At 43.5% G+C, this 24858-nt stretch overlaps 1 protein-coding gene across 5 annotated transcripts in view; it reads right to left on the bottom strand.

Moving 5' to 3' along the window:
* AK9 (adenylate kinase 9) overlaps positions 1–24858 on the bottom strand; it is an 829950-nt gene that overhangs the window by 286214 nt on the left and 518878 nt on the right. For all 5 annotated transcript variants that reach the window (XM_029595283.1, XM_029595287.1, XM_029595288.1 and 2 more), the window contains one exon: positions 7300–7421. In XM_029595283.1, coding sequence (XP_029451143.1) covers positions 7300–7421 — 122 coding nt within the window. The remainder of the gene's footprint in view (positions 1–7299; positions 7422–24858) is intronic.

The following is a 24858-nucleotide window of genomic DNA, read 5'->3' as shown; positions in this document are numbered from 1 at the left end:
ATTTATGCATTTATTTATTTGCATTTCTTAGATACCACCAAATTCCAAAAAATAGATCATCGTGGTTTACAAAAGTATATAAAACTCATAAAATTAACATTTATCATATGATACAATCAATAAAGAAAAATAAAGCAAAATGAATTAAAACTTCTCTTGCTAAACTTGAAATGCCGCTACAAAATTACATTTTTTCTGAAAAACGTTTAGAATTGTAACCCTTTTCTGCTGACGAGCAGCTCCTCCAAGGGCACACAAAAAAGTGTAAGTTTCTCAGGACTATCCTCCTTTGCCATGGGTGCCTTCCCGTTTGTAGTTCCCCAGAGGTGGATTCTTTCTATGGGGGAAAGCAGGTGCTTTGGCCCAGGCGGTAAGGTGACTCCCTTCATGTGTGCAGCAGGGTAATGATTTTTTCCTGATGCTGGTTGGGACAAAAACTGTTGGACACAGGACTGGGTGTTCCAAAAATAAAGTGTACTGATTTTGTTAAAAGGTAATAAACGTCCATGTGTGGTAAATGTCTGTACAAATGGGTATCCTTTCTCTCTCTCTCTGTAAGTGCTGAATTCCAGGCTCCTGGGGAAATCCTAACTCCATTTACATGAGAGCTTAGCAGTCCCCACTCCTGAAGGGTGTTGCAACTGGAGGTGGACCCTTGGCCTGGTGCAGGATTGGTACGGCCCTCTGGTCGGACCCAGAGAGCGCCTGCCACCAGGAAGCAGAGCACACGAGGAGACAGAGGCTAACTGGAGCTTCACCAATAACAGTCCAGGTTTTCCGCAGGTTGAGCCCTTGGGTACCCGGACCGCCTGGACTTAGGTGGGCCTCTGGGGTCTCCCGGAGAGATAGCGGAGGGGTGTGCCCACCACGAGCAAGGGTACATGGCTGATGCAGAATGGATGGACTAGACCCGAACTGGAGGCTCCGGAGACCGCAGGGAGGTAGCAGTCCAGGGAGGTTCTCCAGGCAAGACAGGCAGCGCCTGTGGGTCTAGTCAAGTGGAAGCCGTGGAGAGTTTCCAAGCAGCTGGGTCTGGTAGTCACAGTAGGCCAGAAGAGAGTGTCCGAGTGAAGCGCAAGGGTCAGAGCCAGAGTATCAGTCCAGGAATAGTCAGCCAAAGCAAGGGTCAATACCAGGGTCAGTTCCAGGCAGCAGATGGGAGAATGGTCAGGCAGGCAGAGGTCCGTTCCAGGTGGCAGACAGAAGAATGGTCAGGCAGGCGGTGGTCAGTTCCAGGTGGCAGACAGAAGAATGGTCAGGCAGGCAGTGGTCAGTTCCAGGTGGCAGACAGAAGAGTGGTCAGGCAGGCAGAGGTCAGTACCAGAGGTCAGTCCGAAGAGGTACTACCTTAGAAGGTTTACAGGAACACACGGAGACACAGGGAACAGGACACGCTGGAACAGGAGATGCTGGAACACATGAGGCAAACTAGAGCACCAACAGTGTCGACCCAATTGCCAAGGCAGGAATCAGGGGTTTGAGCTCTGCCTTAAATACAGGGCTCTGGTGATGTCATCCTAACGCGCCTCCCTCGGGTTTCCTGTACTTGTTCCTTTAAAAGAATGGACGTCGGCCGCGCGCGCACCTAGGGGCGGGGCTGAGACGGCCAAAGACACGGAGTCCCGTCGGGAGCTCTGCTGTGCGGCCTGCAGGGATGAGGATGCTGAGGAAGGCCGTGGTGAGCACTGGGGACGCCGGGGGTTAGCGGCAGCAGCCAGGCCAGCGCTTGTGGAGCACCGTGTGAGGTGAGCAGGCCCGATTGCGGTACCCATGTGGCTGGGACGCACAACAAAGGGTCCCAGACTGCAATGGATTCCCCTTGGGTTCTCTCAGTCCTACCTGGATCCAGCAGACTTCACACAGTGACCTAACCTGCATCTGTGTCCTGGTTGAAGATCCTGTAGAGGGTCTTCACTGATGCTCCTTGGTTCTTTATTTGAGGTTTTTCTTCTTCTTCTGAGCCTCCCAGAAGGGAGAGAAAAGGTGACCAAAAACCTCCTCTCACCCTAAATAAGATATTTCACTGACAGTTCAAATATCTTCTGGGGCCACTGTCCCCACCGCTCTTCATTAGCTTTTGAAGAGCACTAACAGGTCTTAGAGAACCGGTCTCTGGTTCCGGGGGGGAGTAAACTTTTCCCAGACCAGCAGGCTGTAACCCAGGAAAAATAGCCCTTAACATAGTCCAAATCCTTATAAAGTCTCTTGATTTCTCTCTATTGGTACCTAATCTGGCAGGGAGTGCACAGGCAGAGGTTTCTCCAAAATATCTCAGGTGAAACTGTAGGCCTCACCAAAAAAAAAGGACCCACTCCCCTAGGGCTCCTCTCTCCTTGAACTCTCTACTCAATTCTTCCTTGAATTATATTTCTAGCCCTATCCCCTAGTTATAAGCAAGGTCCACCCACTCAGCTGCCTCAAGAGGAGGAGCTGTAAAATGGTATTCCCTCTAGCTCAGGGGTGGGAAATTCCAGTCCTCGAGGGCCGCAAACCAGTTGGGTTTTCAGGATATCCTTAATGAATATGCATGAGAGAGACCTGCATACACACTGCCTCAGTTGTATGCAAATCTATTTCATGCATATTCATTAGGGGTATCCTGAAAACCCGACTGGTTTGCAGCCCTCGAGGACCGGACTTGCCCACCCCTGCTCTAGTTATTTGCTATCTATAGGGGCTAGGTGACACCCACCCACCACCAACTACCTGACAGCGCCGGCGAGAGAAAAAAAAAGAAGGAAAAGAGAAAAGAAAAAAGGCAAGTGCCTTTAAAATTACCGGGATCTCAGAGCATGAGGCCAAGACCGTAAGCCACGCCCACCAACCCGACGTCGCCAGCACTGGAGCGCTAAGACAGCGACACCTCCAGGTGTTGCGCGCCGCGCATCATGCATCGAAGGGGCGTGAGAAAGGGGCTCTCCCCTTTGTGCACCCCTTCGTGCAATCCGCAGTGCCAGCAGTAAATATTCTCCAGACATTCCCCGAACGTTCAAAGAATGGCAAACCATCGACCACCCAAAATCTGTAAAGACATCAGAAATGACCCAAACACTGACAACTGGAATGAAAGAGGTACGAAATAAAAAATAAAAATTTAATATCAACACACAACCATTACTCACAACAACAACAACAAATCTCTCAGCAGCTACCTAACACTTTCTTTCCTACTCTTTAATGCTCAATCCATAATAAAAAAAATACCAATCGTCAAGATGAAAAACCAGATTTTATAGCCATTACAGAAACTTGGGCAAAAAACACAGACACAGTATTAATCAACCAAATCAATAACTCCACCTAAAGAACTTTTTCTTTACCCAGACCTAAAAAGAAAAGTGGTAGCCTAATGCTAATCACAAAAAAAAAAAAACAGATGAAACTAATTCCAACAAGCAATTGTTCTCCACTGGAAATTGCACTATTTGATTCTCCACATTTACAAATTTGCCTGGTATACTGCCCCCCTAATACTCTCAAAAAAAACTGCTCACCACTTATTAAATTTTTCCTGACCAAATTATCAATTAACAAACCCATAATTATTCTTGGTGTCTTCAACTTACACATAGACACTACCCCCTACTCGCCCGCCTGCTCCTCAATCATTGATGCACTATCATCACTGAGTCTCAATCAAATTATCAATGGCCCTACGCACAAAGCAGGTCACACACTAGACCTAATCTTCATCAACACCAATTTCTGGTCAAACCACCAAACGAAGATAACAAAAATACCATGGTCAGACCACTCTATCATCCACACAAATCTATATTCAAATCATAAACTCACTACAAGAAAAAGCACAACCAAATCCTTCTCTTACCGTCCACCTTTCTGCATTGAAACTCTTCAAGCAAATCTTCAAAATGAACTAACAAATATAGACCTATCAAACACAGAAAACGCAACATCGTCCTGGATCACCATAACAAGAACCATAGCAGATAAGATAAATCCCATAATAACGAAAACTATAAAAGAACCAAAAAATCAGAACCTTTGGTACAACAAAAACATCAGAGCAGCCAAACGGAAACTTGGAAAAATAGAGAAATTATAGAGAAAAAACAAAACAACCACACTACTAAACGCATACAGAACACAACTAGCAAAATACAAAAAACTCATCCATAAAACAAAAAAAGATTTCTACACTAACAAAATAACCAAATACCAACAAAACCCTAAGATGCTCTTCAACATAGTAAAAAGCCTAACAAAATCATCTTACGACGATCAATCACAATCAACACCAAAGATCACTAGCAACGACTTCGCAGACTTCTTTAATGAAAAAAATCAAAATCCTCATTAAGAACAACCTAAAAAATGACTCACAAGACCAGAAATTACCGAGCATTCAAACAAAAACCTGGTCCAACTTTGAGACAGCATCTTCCTTAGAAATCTAAATGATCATTAAAAAAATGAACCCAGCTAAACACCCTATTGACGCCATACCCATTACAACGATAAAAAATCTCGAACCACCAATAACTAAGACATTAACTGAAATCGTAAACCTTTCCCTCATGGAAGGTAACTACCCAGAATGCCTAAAATCGGCTATCATCAAACCCATTCTAAAAAAGAATAATCTAGATCAAGAAAACCCACTGAACTACCGACCCATATCAAACCTCCCATTCATTGCCAAAATAATTGAGAAAGTTGTCCACACTCGGCTCACTGACCATCTATATGAAAACAACATCCTCCTACCTGCTCAATTTGGCTTCAGAATGCAACTGAACACTGAGACCCTATTACTAGCAATGAACGACTTCGTACTCAAAGGTTTTGAAAAAGGCCAAAGTTACCTTCTAATTCTACTCGACCTATCAGCAGCCTTTGATACAGTAAACCACTCTATTTTGATTGACCGTCTATCTGAAATTGGAGCTAATAAAACAACCCTACAATGGTTCTCCTCGTACCTATCACAAAGATCCTACCAAGTGCTACTTAATGATTCCCTCTTAAAGAAAATCAACCTAAACACTGGAGTTCCCCAAGGATCCGCTCTATCAGTGACGCTCTTTAACATCTATCTGCTTCCATTATGCCACTTCCTATCAAATCTAAATCTGACCCACTTCATCTATGCTGATGATATTCAAATATTAATCCCAATAAAAAAATCACTAGAAGAAACATACAAATTAACAGCCACTTACCTAAACCGTATAAAGGAAATACTACCAACCTAAAACTCATCCTCAACTTCGACAAGACTGAATTAATATTATTAGACAGAAGGAGCAACTCTACTCAAATACCACCACTCAACCTCATGAACCAAAATACGGTCATATCTCCAATCAATCATGCCCACAACCTCGAAGTAATAATTGACAGGGAACTTTCAAAAACCATATCTCAACAAAAATCAAAGTCGGTTATCATAAGCTACTTACACTACGTCATTTAAAACCTTTTCTTTCCAACAATGACGTCAGATCAGTCCTTCGATTACTAATTTTCTCCAACATAGATTACTGCAACTCACTTCTTTTCAACTTACCTCTAAACACCATTCACCCACTCCAGATCCTGCAGAACGCAGCCGCAAGAATCCTCACTGGATCGAAAAAGCATGACCACATCACTCCAACACTTATTTCACTTCATTGGCTACCAATCAGATACAGGATTGAATACAAAGTACTATCCATCCTACATAAAATTATATATGAAAAACAAGAAAGTTGGCTAAGCCCCTCTATAAAACTGCATACCCCAAACAGAAACCTTAGATCAGCAAATAAGGGACTTCTAAAAACACCACCAACGCATTCAAATCAACTCACCTCAACCCAAAAGAGAGCAATCTCCCTTGGTAGCCCAAAACTCTGGAACTCCCTACCAACTGAACTCAGAACTCAAGAAAACCTAAAAACCTTCAAAAAAGATCTAAAAACATGGTTGCTCAACAAAGCATACCAACTCACCCAATGAACAACACAACAACATCGCCCACCATTCCATCCTGAAGAATAAATGAAATTCATCACAACTATGTATTATAAACAAGAAGTGAAACATAAAACTGAACAGTAACCTTGCATATGATACCCCCTATGTTTAACAACAGTTTGAACCTTTGGAAACCCTGTTTAACCCCCCTTATCCCTGTAACATTGTATTTTGTAAACCGTTATGATGGCGTTATTTTGACAATTCCGAATGATGGTATATAAAACTCATTAAATAAATAAATAAACAAATAAATAAATAGATAAATAAATAATGGTCAACCCGTAGGGGTGCCACATATCCATTTCAATATGGCAATCCATAATATAGGAGTTACATTGGTGAATGCTTTAATAAGTGTGGTCTGCAGTTTATAATCTCATTTGGATGGTATGGATCTTAACTGTCTCCCAGGTATATGCTTTCTTAACTTACTGAGCAATGAACAAGGTTGATCTGAGATCAAAAACAGGGAACCAATGTAATTGGTAAAGATCCTGAAGGCTTAAAGCCTGTTAGAATCCTAGTTTTGCTATACTGTAGTATCTCTAGGGCTCTAACATGGAAACCAGACTATTGCAATAGTCCACTGTTGAAAGAGTAGGGCCTGTAAGACTGTTCTAAAAAGACCCTCAGGTAATAAATGTTTTATAGTCATCAATGTCTTCAATTTAAAAAACGCTTTTTTTATGACCTGCCTAATGTGGGGCCTACAGGTAAGCTTTAAATCAAGTATTACTCCAAGGTTGTGTGCCTCAGAAGTCATGTACAGCATAGTTTGTGCTACGATTACTGTGAAGTGCCTGTCTGGATGTGGTGTGGTATCTGCCTCTCTTTGTGTTTGTGTGTATCTGATTGCTCCTTTCAGCAACCTGAAGAGAATCAAAACTGAAATTTTGAGTTTCTGGCTGGCAGTGTGATTGCCTGCTATTTGGCAAATGGTTCAACAGCTGATTGGTTGATGAGAAACTTTGACATATACACACACACCAACACACATACACGATGTAACCCAACGTTGGTGGGTGGGGGGCCCACCAAATTGTATGGATGAAAGCGGGGGGGGGGGGGGGGGCAAGGATCAAAATGTTTGCTCACCCCTGCACTACAGGATATTAGCTACAAATAGTGTAGCTTACTCCAATAAAAAGATGCCACCTGCAGCGTGTTTGCTGATATTTGCTCCTACTATTTCTGAAAGCACGGGAGTGAAAAGACCAGTTGGATTACTGAGCGAGAGTGATGAAACAGCACTTATGCCTTAGTCAAACTGGGTCAAAGTCAAGGAAGCAAGTGCTAGACTGCTAATGGAAGTACCGGATAGGTTCTTTTAGCCACCAATCTGCAACAATCTTGTCCAATAGTTCAGGAGACAACGGTTCATTTTCTAGGAGGTAAGATTTAATCGCCTCTTCATCTTCTGTAAGCTCCACTTCTTTCTACATGGATCAAAGAAAATAAAGTACAAGTGGGCTGAATGGCCATACTATAACAACACTTATTTAAGCAATCATGAAATAACGCCTCTGGGAAACATCATGAGGCCAGTTTTCAAAGCGATTTCTGTGGGTATAAATCATTTAACCTGCATAAATCATCTGAAACTGCTCTATCTCAAAGCAGCTAGGAATCTGCACATTTCTCCACAATGTGCATGCTTTTAGCCACATTGAGAGGGAACGGTTTAGGTCTGGGGAAGTGATGTGCACCAGCAGATCACATTTTCAAATCAATGTGCACTTTTCAAGCAAAATTCTACCTGTACATAAATCAAATGCGAGTGACCACACTATGTCTACTTTGTACCCACGGCAGTTTTAAATGAGAAGGCATGTAGGTACATTAGCTTTGAGAACTGAACAAAGCTGGTGGGCTAAAAGTATTCACGATCTTCTTCCCAATAATACATTACACCAGAAAAATCCAAAATCAAAAATAGAGAAAACTAATCCTCACAATCAATTATTAGCCAGCAAGAGTGAGGTGGAAGCAATTCAAAGTAGTATTATAATCAACACATTGAGAATCGTGTCAATTTCTTTATTTAAAACAATGTAGGGAAGATTAGGAACCAAGATGGCGGCGAGAGCGGACGCTCAGTAAAACGCTCCTGAAAAGTTGTTGCCTCAGAAAAGATGCCTGCTAAAAGAAAAGGCAAAATGCGGGTCTTTCCTACCGACCCGCCGCAGCCTGACCCGCAGAAGCGTATTACTGAATACACGGCCGCATTGATGGTGAAAACGGGGAATGGGATCCCCGCTGCGGTTGCCGAGGAGGGAGCTTCGGTGCTGCCTGGGGAGGTCAGCTTGAGTCCCCCGGATTACCGACCCCCACCGGCGCCTGGGCAACAGGCGGCTCTCCGACAACAGGTGCCTCGTGATGACATCACTCCCTCATCGGGGGGAGAACGCCGAGAGGGAGCTGAGATGCCTAGCCCGAGGTTCTCTTCGAGTTTGCTGGGAACAGCAACAAAACCGGGCCAAGAAGATCGGGAGATATCAGTATCTCCAGTATACCCGAGCGAGGAGGCAAGGAGTTTGTCGGAGATTGCAACCGGGAGGATTTCCATACAACCGAGGGAACAGGGAAGGGGTGAGTTGATTATCCCTCCCAAACCACCCACGGTAACATTGGACATATTGTGGGAATTAATGGCTGGTATTGGACAATTTGTTAAGGAAGCTGATGCGAGATACAATAAAATGGATATTGATATACAAAACCTGAAGCTTGAAATGGAGGATCAAATAAGAAACATCGGAAATAGGATGAAAGTGGTGGAGGAAAAAACTTTACAAGTCCAAATGGTGGATGTTAAAATGATAAAAGATCTGGCATACCAGTCTAAGAGATTGGAAGCACTGGAAAATTACAATAGACATTTGAATTTAAGATTCTTAAATTTTCCTTGGGCTTTAGGAGAAGAGGTTCAAAGCACTTTGAAAAGATTTTTCCTAGAAATATTGAATTTGAAGAATCTAAATTGCCCATCATAAACAAGGCCTATTTCCTTACTAAAATCGAAAGGAAAAATGAGGGAGACCAATTAGCTATTTTTGAAAATTTAACTGAATATATTGAAAGTTCTGCTTTAGAGATACTAGGCAGAGGTACGCTACTTGTATCGTTTGTCATAGAGAAAGATGTTAGCAATGTAATGAAAGCATACTTTCAAAATTCCTTAGCAATGTTCTTTGGCCAACTGGTCAAGATTTTTCCTGACTTTGCTAGACCCACCCAATTAAGGCGACAGGAATTTCTAAAATTGAGACCTCAGGTAGTAGCCCTAGGCTACACTTTTTTACTTAGATATCCTTGCAGATGTCTAATTAAGGGTAAGGGTGAAAGTTTTGCATTTATGGTTATAGAACAGCTGAAATCTTTTTTGAATGCAAGATTGGTGGCCACAACCCCACAATAAAGTTGGTAATCGATAACTATGAGGTAGCCATCAATCGTTAAGCTAGTTACTTTAAATTGTTTCTTTAAAATCTCCCCTGTGATTTAACAGGTTCCATCTCTCAATGTTTCCTAAGAGAACATATAATATCGTTGTTTGTAATTTTCTGATGTTATCTTTATGTTTTGTATGTATCCCTTTTCTTTTCCTGAGAGTATAATTTATGTATACTTTTTGAAAATCATAATAAAGTGCAAATTAAAAACAATGTAGTCCATGTATGACATAAAGTTTAAAAAAGTTATTTGTCCCCCAATACATCCATGTTTCACTATGAAGCTGCATCGCGAGGAACAAATAACTGCAACATAAAACAAAAGTCATCTCAACTGCGGATCCAACAAATGAGCACCACCCACCAAAACACATTGGTGAGAAATTGTATGTGTATACCCAGGGTAAAGATCTCCTGGCTCTCTGAGAACAAGTCCAGTCTCTGGAGGCCAGAGTGACAGACCTGGAGGAGCTGAGGCAAACAGAGAGGCACATAGAGGAGACCTTCAGGAAAATAGTAGCCAAGTCCCAATTCCAATCTAACAGCCTGGTACTGCCTTGGAGGAGAGAAATCACCTGATCAGAAAGCATCAACCTGGAGCAGCAGAAGTGATCCTGTAGCAAGGATATGCTCTCCAGTTGATGGATTTTCCTCTTCTGCCCAGGAGGGAAGGGTTAGGTTGGCCATCATAACTGGCAATTTGATTATTAGGAATGTAGATATTTGAGCAGCTGATTGATGTGAGGATTGCCTGTTAACTTGTCTGCCTGGTGTGAAGGTGGTGTATCTCACTCATCACCTAGATAGGATATTAGACAGTGCTGGAAAGGAGCCAGCCATCTTGGTACATGTAAATTCCAACAACATTGGAAGGTGTAGGAGGAAAGTTCTGGAAGCCAAATTTAGGCTTTTAGGTAGAAAGCTGAAATCCAGACCTTCCAGGGTAGCATTTTCTGAAATGCTCCCTGTTCCACATGCAGGTCCCCAGAGGCAGGCAGATCTCCGGAGTCTCAATGCATGGATGAGACGATGGTGCAAGAAAAGGGATTCATTTTTCTTAGAAACTGGGCAACCTTTCGGGGAAGGGGGAGTCTTTCCAAAAGGACAGGCTCCACGTTAACCAGAGTGGAATCAGGCTGCTGGTGCTAACCTTTAAGAAGGAGACTGAGCAACTTTTAAGACAGAACAAGGGGGAAAGCCGACAGTCACTCAGCAGCTCATAGTTCAGAGGGAGGTATCTTCAAAGGTTACTAATGAAACAGGAGAGTTAGGGCATCCCAACAAAAAGCATTTCCAATAAAAGCAAAAGTAGTCCATGTGTCAATAAGCAAAGAACCACCTGAGTTAAAAGATTCCAAATGATCCCTGACAACTGAAAAGCAGATTAATATAAACAACTTTAAAACATTTGTATGCCAATGCCAGAAATCTAAGAAGTAAGATGGGATTTAGCGTGTATGGCAGTGAATGAAGAGGTAGACATAATTGGCATCTCAGAGATCTGGTGGAAGGAGGATAACCAATGGGACAGTGCTATACCAGGGAACAAATTATACCATAATGATAGGGTAAATCAACTTCAGGTGAGGTAGCACTTTGTGTTTGGGATGGCATAGAGTTCAATAGGATAAAGATGCTGCAAGAGACTAAATGTACAATAGAATCACTGTGGGTAGAAATCATTCCATGTGTGTTGGGAGTGTAGTGATAGGAGTATACTACCAATCACCTGGCCAAAATAATGAAATGGACGTTGAAATGCTAAGAGAAATAAGGGAAGCTAGCCAATGGCAATGCAGTAATAATGGGAGATTTCAATTACCCCAATACAGACTGGGTAAATGTAACATCAGGACATGCTACAGACATAAAATTCCTGTATGGAATAAACAACTGCTTCATGGAGCAAATGATTCAGGAATAGATGAGAAAGGTAGCTATTTTAGATCTAATTCTTAGTGGAATGCAGAATTTGGGGAGAGTGGTAATGGTTGTGGAGCCGCTTGGCAGTGGCTTGTGGGAATGTTGGCTACTACCTGGTGATTAATACCCTAATTCAATAAACATACACACGGTTAATGCGACTCCAACATTGCTCTATGCTTCAATGGCAAGAGGACATGTGGGAAAAAGGATTTGCATTCACAAATAAGCGTGGGAATAGCTTGCTTGTTGTGGCGGTTACTACCCCAACCCAAATAAGCCTGATACTTCACTGTCAATGCATATCCAGTGTAGCTTTCTGCTTCAATGGCAGGGGGGAATGAAGACAAGAGGATTTATATTCAGACAACAACCAACAAGGACAAAATTGCACAGGCTGGGAAAACAGATAAGTGTGGGAGTAGCTTGCTTATTGCAGTGGTTACTATCCCTAACCAATTAGGCTTGATATTTCACTTTGATGCAGCTCCAGCACTGCTCTCTACATCAATGGCGGGGGTGGAAGGAAATTAGAACCAAAAAGTTACCAATAAGGGCTCTGACCTCAGTGGTCAGAGTAACAGATAATATGAGAAAAATAAGTGTGAAAGCTTGCTGGGCAGACTGGATGGGCTGTTTGGTCTTCTGCCATCATTTCTATGTTTCTATAACATGATCAAATTTTAATTAATGACCGAAAGGGGAACAATAAGTATATTTACAGCTCTAGCAGTAAAATTACAAAATGAAAACTGTGATAAAGTGACAAATGTTTTCCCCCTTTTTGCATGTGCAGGACCAGGAATTTAGCCTTGTGCACTTTAACTCCAAAGAGGGAGAGAGCTCTGTGGGCGGGCCCCTGCTGGGAGGGGAATAAGATTGTGAGCCCAGCTGAGTTCAGGAGGCCCCTATATCTCTAGCTGAAGGCAACTCCTGTAAAACATCCGTGACCTAACTTGAAACTACTGGAAGTGTACTGCAAAGGTAGGAACTCATTGCTATGTTTGAAATGTTAATAACATGGAACTGCAAGAAGAAAAGGTGGAGTTAGCATGTTTTCTGATGCCACAGAGTGAAGATTTGCTTAACAATCTTCACAGAGAATTTGATAAAATGAGGAAAATAGTTAGAAAAAAAAAAAAGGTGCAGCTACAAAGGTTAAGAGTGTACAAAAGGTGTGGACATTGTTAAAAAAAATCCCATCTTAGAACCACAATCCAGATCTATTCCATGCTTTAAGAAAGGTGGAAGGGAGGCAAAATGATTACCAGCATGGTTAAAAGGTGAGGTGAAAGAGGCTATTTTATCCCAAAGATCTTCATTCAAAAGTTGGAAGAAGGATCCATCAGTAGAAAACAGAAAAAATCATAAACATTGTCAAGTTAAGTGTAAAACATTGATAAGACAGGCTAAGAGAGAATTTGAAATAAAGTTGGCCGTAGAGGCAAAAACTCATAATAAAAACTTTAAAAAATATATCCGAAGCAAGAAACCTGTAAGGGAGTCGACTGGACTGACAGATGACCGAGGGGTTAAAGGGGCACTTAGGGAAGGTAAGGCCATGTGGAAAGACTAAATTAATTCTTTGTTTCTGTATTTACAAATGAAGATGTAGGGGTGATACCAGAGATGGTTTTCAAAAGATGATGATTTAGTTGAACTAAACCAAATCACATTGACAAACTGAAGAGTAGCAAATTGCCTAGACCAGATGTATACACCCCAGGGTTCTGAAAGAACTAAAAATGAAATTTCAGATCTATTACTAGTAATCTCTAACCTAATATTAACATTGTCCATTGTATCTGAAGACTGGAGGGTGGCCAATATAACCCCAATATTTAAAAAGGGCTCCAGAGGAGATATGGGAATCTGTAGATCAGTGAGCCAGATTTCAGTGCCAAGAAAAATCATGGAAACTATTCTAAAGAACAAAATCACAGAACATACAGATAGACATGATTTAATGGGAAACAACCAGCATGTATTTACCCATGGGAAGTCTTACATCACAAATCTGCTTCATTTTTTTTGAAGGAGTTAATAAATATGTGGTTAATGATGAGTTGGCAGATGTAGTGTATTTGGATTTTCAGAAGGTGTTTCACATAGTCCCCTATGAGAGATTTCTAAGAAAATTAAAAAGTCATGGGTTAGGAGGCAATGTACTTTTGTGGGCTACAAACTGGTTAAAAGACAGGAAACAGAAAGTAGGATTAAATAGTCAGTTTTTTCAATGGAGACAGATAAACAGTGGAGTGCCTCAGGGATCTTTACTTGGATTGGTGATCTCTATATATACATACATACATATATATATATATATATATATATATGTATGTATGTATATATGTATGTATGTATATACATACATATATACATGTATGTATGTATATATGTATGTATGTATATACATACATACATATATATATATATATATATATATATATATATATGTATGTATGTATATATGTATGTATGTATATACACAAAATTATTCTGAATATGTAAATCACAAGTGGATAATGACAAATTGCAGAAAGAACTTGCAAAACTGGAGATTGGGGATCCAAATGACAGATGACATTTAATGTGGAGAAGTGTAAGGTAATGCATATAGAGAAAAATAACCCATGCTGTAGTTAAACGATGTTAGGTTTTATATTAGGAATTATCACTCAGGAAAAAGATCTAGGCATCTGTGAGGGAGTGTATAGGCGTCTCCCTCAGTCTACTTTAAAGGATCGGACTCAGGTATTCTGCTCGGTACTCCTTAAGCTTGGGCTCCCCAAGGTCTTCTGGGAGAAGGGAGGAGTCCAAACCCTGATTATAAAACTTGAGGACCTAGACAGTTTAGATGGGTCCTGGGGAGCTGATGGAGTGCCAGCGTATTAACTGAGGTTGGTAAACTGCTTGTACTTAAAGCTTAGAGACTGCCTGAGTTCAAGGAGTCTGTTTTATTGTTTGCTGTCACTTGTGTGTCTTTAAGATCACTGTAAATAAAGAACACTTTAAGCACAGCCAGAGTTCCTGTGTGGTTTCCTCTGGCTGTAATCATGCCACTGACTGCTCAAGTGCCACATATGGTATCAGTAGTGGGATCCCTTTAAGCAATGCACAGAGGGAAAAACCAGTCTCTAGGGAGGACTATGAAGTGGAACAGTTTGTTTGTTGTGCAGCCTTCTAGCAGCTGAAGAACGTGTGTGGCTTGGCTAAGCACTGAGGAAAAAAAACACATGAAGAGGTTTTTTTCTCTTCTCTCTCTTTGCCTGGGACTCTCCCAGCTCCAACCTACCTTGTGTTCAGGTCAAGGGGGCTATCCCTGCCTGGTTATAGAGGAGTCAAGCAATAAGTAAGGGTCAAAGAGATCAGCAGGTTTTTTTTTGTTTTGTTTGTTCTCCTACACTTGGAGAATCATTTAAAATGGAGTAAGTAATCCACATTCTTGTCATTGGCCAACAGCAACTGCAGAATGCCCTGCAAGCACAAATTACCCAGCAGGATGCATTACAAGTACAGATGATGCAGCAACATACGGTGCTTATGCAGATAGCCCAGGCAGTACAAACTGCTGTGACCTGACCACCGCCACTATCACCGACCCTCCTTAAGAAGACCCTGGGAGAGGATCCAGAAGGGTTCTTGAAGAACTTTGAGCATACTGTAAGGTTAGCAGGCTGGCCTGAATATAGGTGGGCTAACCACCAGGGAAATTTACTTACCGGACTGTGTCAAGAGGCTTATCAAACTGTGGGCTACAAACTGGTTAAAAGACAGGAAACAGAAAGTAGGATTAAATGGTCAGTTTTTTCAATGGAGACAGATAAACAGTGGAGTGCTTCAGGGATCTTTACTTGGATTGGTGATTTATATATATACATATATATGTATCAGGAGGTCAAGGCAATGATCCTGCGAAGAGCAGGAATTACCACAGAAGCATACCAACAGCGGTTTCAAGGGGGAGTTTTTTGGGCTGGAGAAAACCCTAGGAACTTCTTCCACTGCCTCAAAGATGCCGCCTGGAAGTGGCTGTGTCTGGATGTAAAAACTGGGGAGGCGGCAGCCAAAGCCATTTTGCTGGAGCAGTTCCAGAACAATCTTAGTCTGCCCATGTGGCAGTGGGTTCACTGGCATCCAGATCTGACGATAGAAAAAGTCCTAGTGGTAGCAGAGGCATACCATTAGGCCCAGGCCATGCCCGTACCATCATCCTGCTGAGAGAAACCTTCAACACAGAGAGGGAATGAGAGCCCAGACTCTCCAGGACAGGACCGACTGAGCCGGTTACCCCAGCAGCAGCCTTCAGTCGGCTTGACATGCTTCTGTGGTGGGGAGCGAGGACAATTCATGAGAGACTATTCCCGCAGAGAATTGGAGGCAATGGACACTTATGTGGTAACTTCTTACTGTTGCAACTTAGTAGAGATCTCTAGTCAGGGAACCTTTAAATGTGCGATAGCAGTAGAGTTGAATGGAGTTCCCACCCAAGCACTAATGGATTCCAGTAGTGTAAAAACACTGGTGCAGTGCGATTTGCTGAAACGGATCCATTTTGAAGGTAGAAAAGTAGTGACATTGGCATATGTTCACAGAGAACATCAACGATATCTCACCAGCCAGGTACACCTGAAGACCCCAACCAGTAAAGGGATGATGGAGGTCGGAGTACTTCCTTGGTTACACTACCATGTGATTAATGGGAAGTATTGCCTGAGTTTCAAAGCCCTTATGGATCAGCATACAACGGGTCCACCTAGCCACGACCCTGAAGAGCCAGCGGTTCAAGAGCCCTTCACAAGGGAAGGCCCGGACCTTGTTCATAAGGACATTAAACTTCATAAGCCCCGGAAGCAACGCCGTCAGGAAAAATATACCCTGGGGAAGGGTAAGGTTCTGAAGAGGCAAGGTAATAAACCGGGTGCCACTCTTGCAAAGGGAGTCCAAACCACCCACAATGCGATGGCTGAAAAGGAGGCCAGAGAAGATCTGAAGATCAGAAGACATAAAAAAGGCCGTAATAGCCCAGAAGAAAGTTGGACAAAGACATCCACTAGCCTATATTGGCCGGAAGCTAAGAACACATGAGAGACAATACTCTACCGTTGATTTTCTGTCAAGGGTGGTCTCCCTTGAATAAAGGGACGTTTATCCCGGCAAGGTTGAGCTGAGGGGGGGGGGGGGGGGGGGGGGGGGGGGGTGGAGATAATGTTAGGGAGTTCATAGGCGAATCCTTCAATCTAACTTAAAGGAATGGGCTCAGGTATCTCACCCACTTCTTCTTAAGCTTGGGCTCCCCAAGGTATCCTGGCAAGAGGGAGGAGTCCAAACCTTGAGCATATAACCGGGGGGCTTAGACAGGTTAGATGAGCTCCAGGGAGCTGATGGAGTTCCAGCATACCGACTGACAAGTAAATTTTAAAACAAGCGCATTTGCACACATAAAAGCGCGAATGTGGCATGAGAGCAAAGATTCACTTAATTTTATATCATGCGTGCAAGTATATGTGTATCATTTAAAATATCCCTGCTTTGCATATGTGTGCAGCCTTTACATGCACAAGTGACCATAAGGGAGGGTAAAAGAGAGAGAGAGGGAGGCCACCGAGGGAGAGAGAAGGGTGAGGAGGCACTCCCGCCCGAATAAACATTACCTTTGTTCTTTTTCCTCAATTTGCTGCCGCTGAAAAGATCTTTCCTGCTTAGTCTGACCTCGACGCGACGGTGACATCATCAGGGGGCGGGACCGGTAGGGGCTTATACCAGACACCCCTGTGGCGCATTTTGAGGCCACCGAGGGAGAGAAAAGGGTGAGGAGGCACTCCCGCCCGAATAAACATTACCTTTGTTCTTTTTCCTCAATTTGCTGCCGCTGAAAAGATCTTTCCTGCTTGGTCTGACCTCGATGCAACGGTGACATTATCAGGGGGTGGGACCAGTAGGGGCTTACGCGCGGCTTTGGTGCTAAACCTTTTCGTGATGTTAAGATTTTCATGAATTCAAATTGTGAGTAAACTGTGATAATCTCTCTCTCCTGACCTCCATATTGTAAATCGTTGGAATTAGAAGGATTAATTAGAGACTTGTTCATAAAGAAGAGAAATTCTGAAATTGAATATGCCTCATACGAAACGAAAGGCCCGTGTAAGGGAGGTTATGTCTTCATCTCCCATACCAGGCCTAGCTCAATCTCAGATTCCATCATTCTTTGTGCCGACAACAAATACAAATCCGGAGGACAGGGCCGCGTTAGAAACGGACTTAGAGTGAGAATCCGTTTCTTTGGCCGAAGTTATCTCTTTGAGCCCCAGAGCTCCCAATATCCCATCCCCACCAATAGCTTCACAAGATAAAGATGGTGATTTGACATCTTCTGATAAAAGATTACCTGAAGAAGGATTGGGGTTGGGAAACATTGAGGTAGGGCGAGGCAAGAAGGGGAAGTCTGAAGATAATATAATTGTAACTCCAATGACATCTGAAATAACAATGAATATACTCTGGGCTGCAATTAAGTCTTTAGAGACAGCAATAATAAAGCTGACTACAACACATGTAGGAGCACAACAAAAAGTATTAGATGTAGAGAAAATAGTTACAACTCATCATGTTAAGTTAGAAACACAGGAAGAACGTTTGAGCAAAGTTGAAACCATTCAAAAAGATTTGGTAAAAAGTGAGATCTCAAATATGACGAAATTAGAATTTATGGAGAATAATTTTAGATATTCTAATATAAGAATATTAAATTTTCCATATCTGACAATGATTGCACCAAAAGATATGTTTAAAGAATATCTTCTACATGTATTAAAGATACCAGAACAAGGTATTCCAGTTCTGGCTAAGATTTATTACATCCCCAAAAAATCTTTAGTAAAAGAAGATCACCCGGAGCAATCTATTGACTTATCAGAAGTCCTTGAAACAACATTTGAGACAGTGATAACATCAAGAGAAACTCTATTTGTATCATTCATGTTTCCACAAGAGAGAGATACAATACTGCGTTTGTGTTTCACACAATAGATTGCAAAAATATCATGGCCAACAGCTCTGGATCTATCCAGATCTGTCTAGGGCAACTCAAATAAGGAGACAAGAGTTTCTTAGATTGAAACCTGGCACCCTGCTTAGGGGAGCCAGTTTTCTTTTAAGATACCCGTGTAAATGTGAAATTTGGTATAAAGATCAAAAGTATGTTTTCTTTGAGGTTGCAGCACTACAGGCTTTCCTAGAATCGCACCCCCAAAGTGCAGAAAATGTGTGAGAGCGTATAGAATAGAATTTGTTGTTGTCTCTATTTACTTTATATAATAGGTGTCAGCACCTTTACCTTTTATTTTCGCTCAGCTTTGATTTTACTAACGGTTTACAATTTCCTTAGATTTTGCTTATGTTTTGATTATAAGGGCAGAATTAAATTGTTATGATTAAGGAATGGATTTGCAATATATGTATGCATTTTTGCTTGTTATAATTAATGAAGAAAATTTAAAATAAAGAATTAAAAAAATAAAAGAGAGAGAGACAATCTGACACTATATATCTGCCACGAATTTTAAGAAGCTGTACATACCTGTGCGTGCGTCAAGAATAAGGAGGCAGAAAGGGGTGGGGCATGGGCATTCTGGGGTGGAGTCAAGACTTACACGCGTAAAGTCAAATTTTGCAAAGGCTTAACCTGGCAACATGCGCCATGTTACCTGTGTAACTTTACTACTGGTCCTAATGAGGTGCAAGTCTGGAGATTATGAGTCAGAGGAGTCCTGAACAACGAGGGGGGGGGGAGGGGAGGGAGAGAGAGAATCTGACACTCCGACACTCTATATATCTCCACTGTAAGAGGGGCACGGATCAGTCCAGACAAATGAGTTTATGCATCCCTACCAGCAGATGGAGGCAGAGAACAAAACTTTGAGGCACTGCTACATAACCGAGAGTGCCTCATGCAATCTCCTCAGTATTGACCAAGATGTGTACCTTATCAAATCGCAATAAACCTTGGGCAAAGAGAGACTTAAAGTTGGAGCCGACAGTAAACTAGGCCCCCTTGATTTAACACAAAACAATATCAAACTGTGTACACGTCTCATTACTCTGAATATTTAACATCAGTTCAGCAACATCCAGAAGCGAGAAATTCTTTCGGGAAAATGGGATAGGTCTCTGGACTAATCCATGGTACTTCAGGAACAAAAATTAGCAGGAAAGAACCAATTTTCCTTTCCGGTTCATACCCCAGATCAGTCTAGATGAGTGGGATGTAACCAAGCCCCTCTATTCTGGGCAGGAACTCGAAAGACCCATACGCAATACACTCTTCCCAAACGTCGCCTCTTCTGGGGCCCACATATCTAACAGTAATGTTTGGTAAAAGTGTGAAGAGAAGACCATGTGGCTGCACAATAAATCTCTTGCGGAGAAAGCAGTTGACACTCTGCCCACGAGATTGCCTGCGCCCTAGTAGAATGTGCTCTCAAACCCTCCGGCATTGACCAGCTCTTACAGATGTAAGCCAGACTATTGTCTCCTTTAACCATCCAGCAACACTGCTCTTGGAGGACTTATTTCCCTTCTTTGCTCCACTGAATAGGACAAACAGATGACTAGATCTCTGAAAGGCATTCGTCACCATGAGATATTGTAAAAGAATTCAAAGTACATCCAATAAGTGAAGCTCCCTAGCCATTGGAGTATCGTCTGTGAAGTTCGGAAAAGCCAGAAGCTCGACTGCCTGATTAAGGTGAAAAGGGGACATGTATTTTGGCAAAAAAGGAAGGAAATGTATGTAAAGAAACCCCATCCCCTGAAAAGCGCAGGAAAGGATCCCTACTCGACAACACTTGCAGTTCAGATATTCACCTAGCCGAACAAATGGCTACCAGGAAAACAGTCTTCAGGGTTAAATCCTTCAACGACACCCTCCGCATTGGCTTGAAGGGAGGGCCACCCAGTAAGCAAAGTACAAATTCAGATTCCAAGCTGGACAGATCTTCCACACTGGAAGATGCAGAGGTTTTGCTCCATTTAGGAAAGAACCAAATCCGGATGAGACGCCAGTGGTCTTCCCTGAATCCTATCATGCAAGGGAACCCAAGGCTGCTCCCTGGACCCGAAGGGAATTATAGGCCAACCCCTTAACCAAACTGCTCTGCAAAAAGGACATGATATGCAGGATGTCCACCTTTAAAGGCTGCATGATGTTCTGCAAACACCAAGATTCGAAAACCCTCCACACCCGGACATAAGCCATTGAAGTGGCAGTCTCCTTGGCTGAAGTAAAGTTGCAATCACAGGGTCTGAATATCCTTTCAAATGGAGTTGCTGCCTCTCAAAAGCCAAGCTGCTAGATAAATGCAATCCTCCCAGTCTGAAAATATGGGTCCCTGCCGAGCAACCCTGAGAGATGAGCCAAGTGAACAGGGCTGTTCACGGCCGACACAGCCACTCGGGTGCCACCAGAATCACTCTGCCTGGATGAAGCTTGATGCACCGCAGCACTCGACCTATGAGAGGCCACAGTGGAAACACGTACAGCAACAGATATGTCGGCCACGGTTGAATGAGAGCATCAATGCCCTCTGATCTGACCTCTCATCTGTGCTGGAATTGCCATGAGATCTACTGCCTGCAGAAAGTCTAAGGCTTCCACCAACAACTCCCACTCCCCTGGATCTAGACGCGGTCTGCTGAGAAAGTCCGCCTGCACATTGTCCACTCCAGCCATTTGAGAAGCAGGTAATCCTAGACCCTTGGCACCAACAGGTTCAATAGCAGAAGAACCTGACTCTGCAACTTGAAGACTCTCTCCCCAGTCAGAAACACCTTCCCCAGGCAGGTATCGAAGCATGCTCCCAGATACTCCAATGACTGGGTCATCCTCAGATGGCTCTTTGCGAGGTTCTTCTTCCAGCCTAATGAATGCAGAAGCTGTAGTACCCGCTAGATTGAGCGACCACACTCCGCCTCTGTCTTTGCCCTTATCAGCCATTTGTCCAGGTACAGGTGCACCAGGATACCTTCCTTCCTGAGTGCCGCCGCCACTACAACCCTCACCTTTGAGAACATGCGTGGTGCTGTCACCAACCCAAAGGGAAGAGTTTGAAACTGGAAATGTTCTCCCAGAACCATGAACCTCAGAAACATCTGGCTCAAATGGGGATATGAAGATAGGCTTCTGAAAAATCCAATGATGCTAGAAACTCCCCTTTGCGCACTGCTGCTATTACAGTGCGCAGCGTGTCCATCCAAAAATATGGCACCTGGAGGGCAGAATTTACCTTCTGCAGATTGAGAATGGGCCAAAAGGTCCCCTCTTTCTTTGGTACCACCAAGTACAGGGAAGACCTGCCCTGCCCCTCTCCTGAATAGGCACCGGAAAAAGGCGCGCAGAAGTTGTAACCAATGTATTGTGTCCTGCACTGCCTCTTGCTTGCAGTGGGAAACTACAAAGGCATCCCTGAGCAGCAAAGAAAATTCTAAGGCATAGCTGTCTCTTATCAGCTCCAGGACTCACCGGTCTGACGTGATTCTGGTCCACGCCTCATAAAAGAGAGACAGCCTCCCTCTGATAGCCTCCAGGGAGGAGCGGACCAACACACCTTCAATGCCATCTTGTTTCCACCCCTCCTTAGTGTTGCATCCGTCGGTCGCAGACGGCTGTGACCGCTCTGCCTCACCTCTTTTTTACCTTTCTCCTCCTCCATGGGTAAGATGGCTGCCTCTGGTGCCGAAACCCTCGGCTTCTCCAACTCAGCATGGGCGTCCCCGTCCACCATGCTCCTTCCCGTGGCCTCCTAGGGCACGCATGCGCACGCTGCCTACACTTATCTACACGTCATGGCGGGAATCTCGGGGGCATCCCCACCGCATGACGTCAATACCTCCGGGTATTTAAGCATCTGCTCCGCTCCTAATGAATGAGTTAGCAAGGACTTCGGTTTAGCTACTCTGACCGCTTCTAAGCTGCACACTTAGATTCCTCGCTACCCTCCGGGGTACTTGCTTCTGAAGAAGCTCTGGGCACCCACTCCTCAGGGGCCTCTTCCTTCTAACTACTCTTTGGGGTTTCTACTACTAACACAGACAACCGCTCCTCGGAGGTCTTTCTTCTCTTTCAGGATTATCTGTGCTTCCAGGTACTCGCTCCTCGAGGGCCATCCAGCTCAGAGTATCCTGCACCATGGACCTCGGGTCCCACCTTCAACATTTACCAGGAGGATTCCTGCACTACTCTTCAGTGAGTACCTATATGATCCAGTTCTCCATTTCCACCCACCACATTTGGCTTATCCTGCTCTGCGGAACACTATCAACCTTGTACATCTGGGTGAGACTTCTACATCTGAGAGTGTCTGAGCATATTGGCACCTTGCTGGACTTTAGTGCCATTTCTTCCTGCACAATTACCATCTATCTACAGCAGTACAATAAAGCTTTCCATCTCCAGTGTCTGCTCTCTGAGTCTAGCCTATCGCTGTGGTTCCCCACGGGGCCCTCCCCGTGGTAGGAGTCATCACCACTGCGATTAAGAATCCACACTATGCCTCAAACCCAACAGATTTCTAACTCCATGGAGTCAGCTCAGCTCGAGGCCTTCCAGGCCATTCCTGGCCTAGCCCAGCGGATCACTGAACAACAAAGGTTTTTTGATAGTTTGACTGCGGCCTTTAATCTTTTACAGGCACAACTGAATCCTTCAATGAAAGAATTGCTGTCTCCAGTAATGATCATCAAGACCACTGTACCTTTATCCACACCTACCCGTTTCACGGGTGAAGCAAAGATGTGTAGAGGGTTTGTTAATCAATGCAGCATGCATTTTTCTCTACAGCCAACCCTCTTTCCCACAGAAATATCCAAGACCACTTATATCCTATCTTTTCTAGAAGGACGAGCGTTGGCTTGGGCTTCACCATTATAGGAACATGAAGATCCTATCCTGAACTACCTACCATGATTTCTAAAACTCTTCATGTCTGTCTTTGATGATTACCGGCTTGCCATACCGTCGCTGGATCTGCTTTGCTGAATCTCCAGCAAGGTAATAAGCCGTTCACAGACTATGTGATCGAATTCAAGACTTTAGCAACCAAACTATATTGGGACACTGGATGTCTACGTGCTATCTTTATGGAGGTCTTCAACTCTCGCTTAAAGGACAAATTGGTGGCTCGTGATTTGCCTGATATCCTTGAGTCTCTGATGGAACTGGCTGGGAGAATTGACAGCCGTATTTGAGACTGAACTCAGGAGGCTAAGAGTTCACGAAAGTCAACTGCGGGGGGCTAAGTGTCCTAAACCTGTGCCTATTGCTTCAAGTCTACCATCTGTTCCCTTAGAAGAGGAAGAGCCTATGCAACTAGGCTGAAGCCATTTAACTTCCAAGGAGAGACGTTTTCGTAAATGCATGGGGTTATGCATGTACTGTGGCCAATCAGATCACGCCGGCCAAACCTATCCCATCTGTCCGGGAAACTGACAGGCCTAGGATCTGCAGGAAGACTTCTCCTAGGCCTCACCTCTCCATACTTCCATTATCCTTACCAGTCTCTCTGCTTTGCAGAAGTCTTGAATATCAGACTCTTGCTCTCATTGACTCCGGAGCAGGAGGTAATTTATCTTGAAACGCTTAGTAGAATATCTACGGATTCCTACTACACCAATAGCTAAATCATTGCTATTGTCTTCTATCCATGGGGAACCTCTTCCTGGAGAAGTTTCATTGAGTACCCAGGCCATTGGCCTGCACATCGGAGCTCTACACTCTGAATCCATCTCATTTCTCGCATTGGAAAAGGCCATGCACCCGGTGGTACTGGGACTGCCTTGGCTACAAGATCATATGCCACAATTTAATTGGGCCACGTTGGAATTGTCCCGGTGGGGGCCTGACTGTCATGGTTGGTGCCTCGCGGAAGTTTCACCGCTCATTTACATACCCACTACACCATCGTTACCTGGCTTACCTCCACAATATGCCTCTTTCCAGGATGTTTTCTCAAAACAAGCAGTAGATGTATTTCCACCGCACAGAGTATTTGACTGCGCTATAAACCTGAAACCCAATTTGGAGCCTCCCAAAGAAGAGTTTACCCTCTTTCTGTAGCTGAGACTAAGACCATGTCCGCCTACATACAAGAGAACCTTCAAAAGGGATTCATCAGACCTTCCAAATCTCCTGCTGGTGCAGGCTTCTTTTTTGTAGGGAAGAAAGATGGCACCTTACGCCCCTGCATCGACTACAGGGGTCTGAATGAGATTACCATCAAGGACCATATCCCCTGCCCTTAATTTCTGAATTGTTTGACAGGCTCCAAGGAGCCAAGAAATTCTCCAAACTGGACCTTAAAGGAGCTTACAACTTGGTGCGTATTCGCGAAGGAGACGATTTAACACCCGCGATGGACACTTCGAATATCTAATCATGCCCTTCGGTTTGAGTAACGCACCTGTAGTCTTTCAAAATATGATGAACGACATTCTACGGGACTTA

The sequence above is a fragment of the Rhinatrema bivittatum genome, chromosome 3, assembly GCF_901001135.1.
Source record: "Rhinatrema bivittatum chromosome 3, aRhiBiv1.1, whole genome shotgun sequence".
NCBI lineage: Eukaryota > Metazoa > Chordata > Amphibia > Gymnophiona > Rhinatrematidae > Rhinatrema > Rhinatrema bivittatum.
This window is presented reverse-complemented; position numbering and strand designations above follow the sequence as displayed.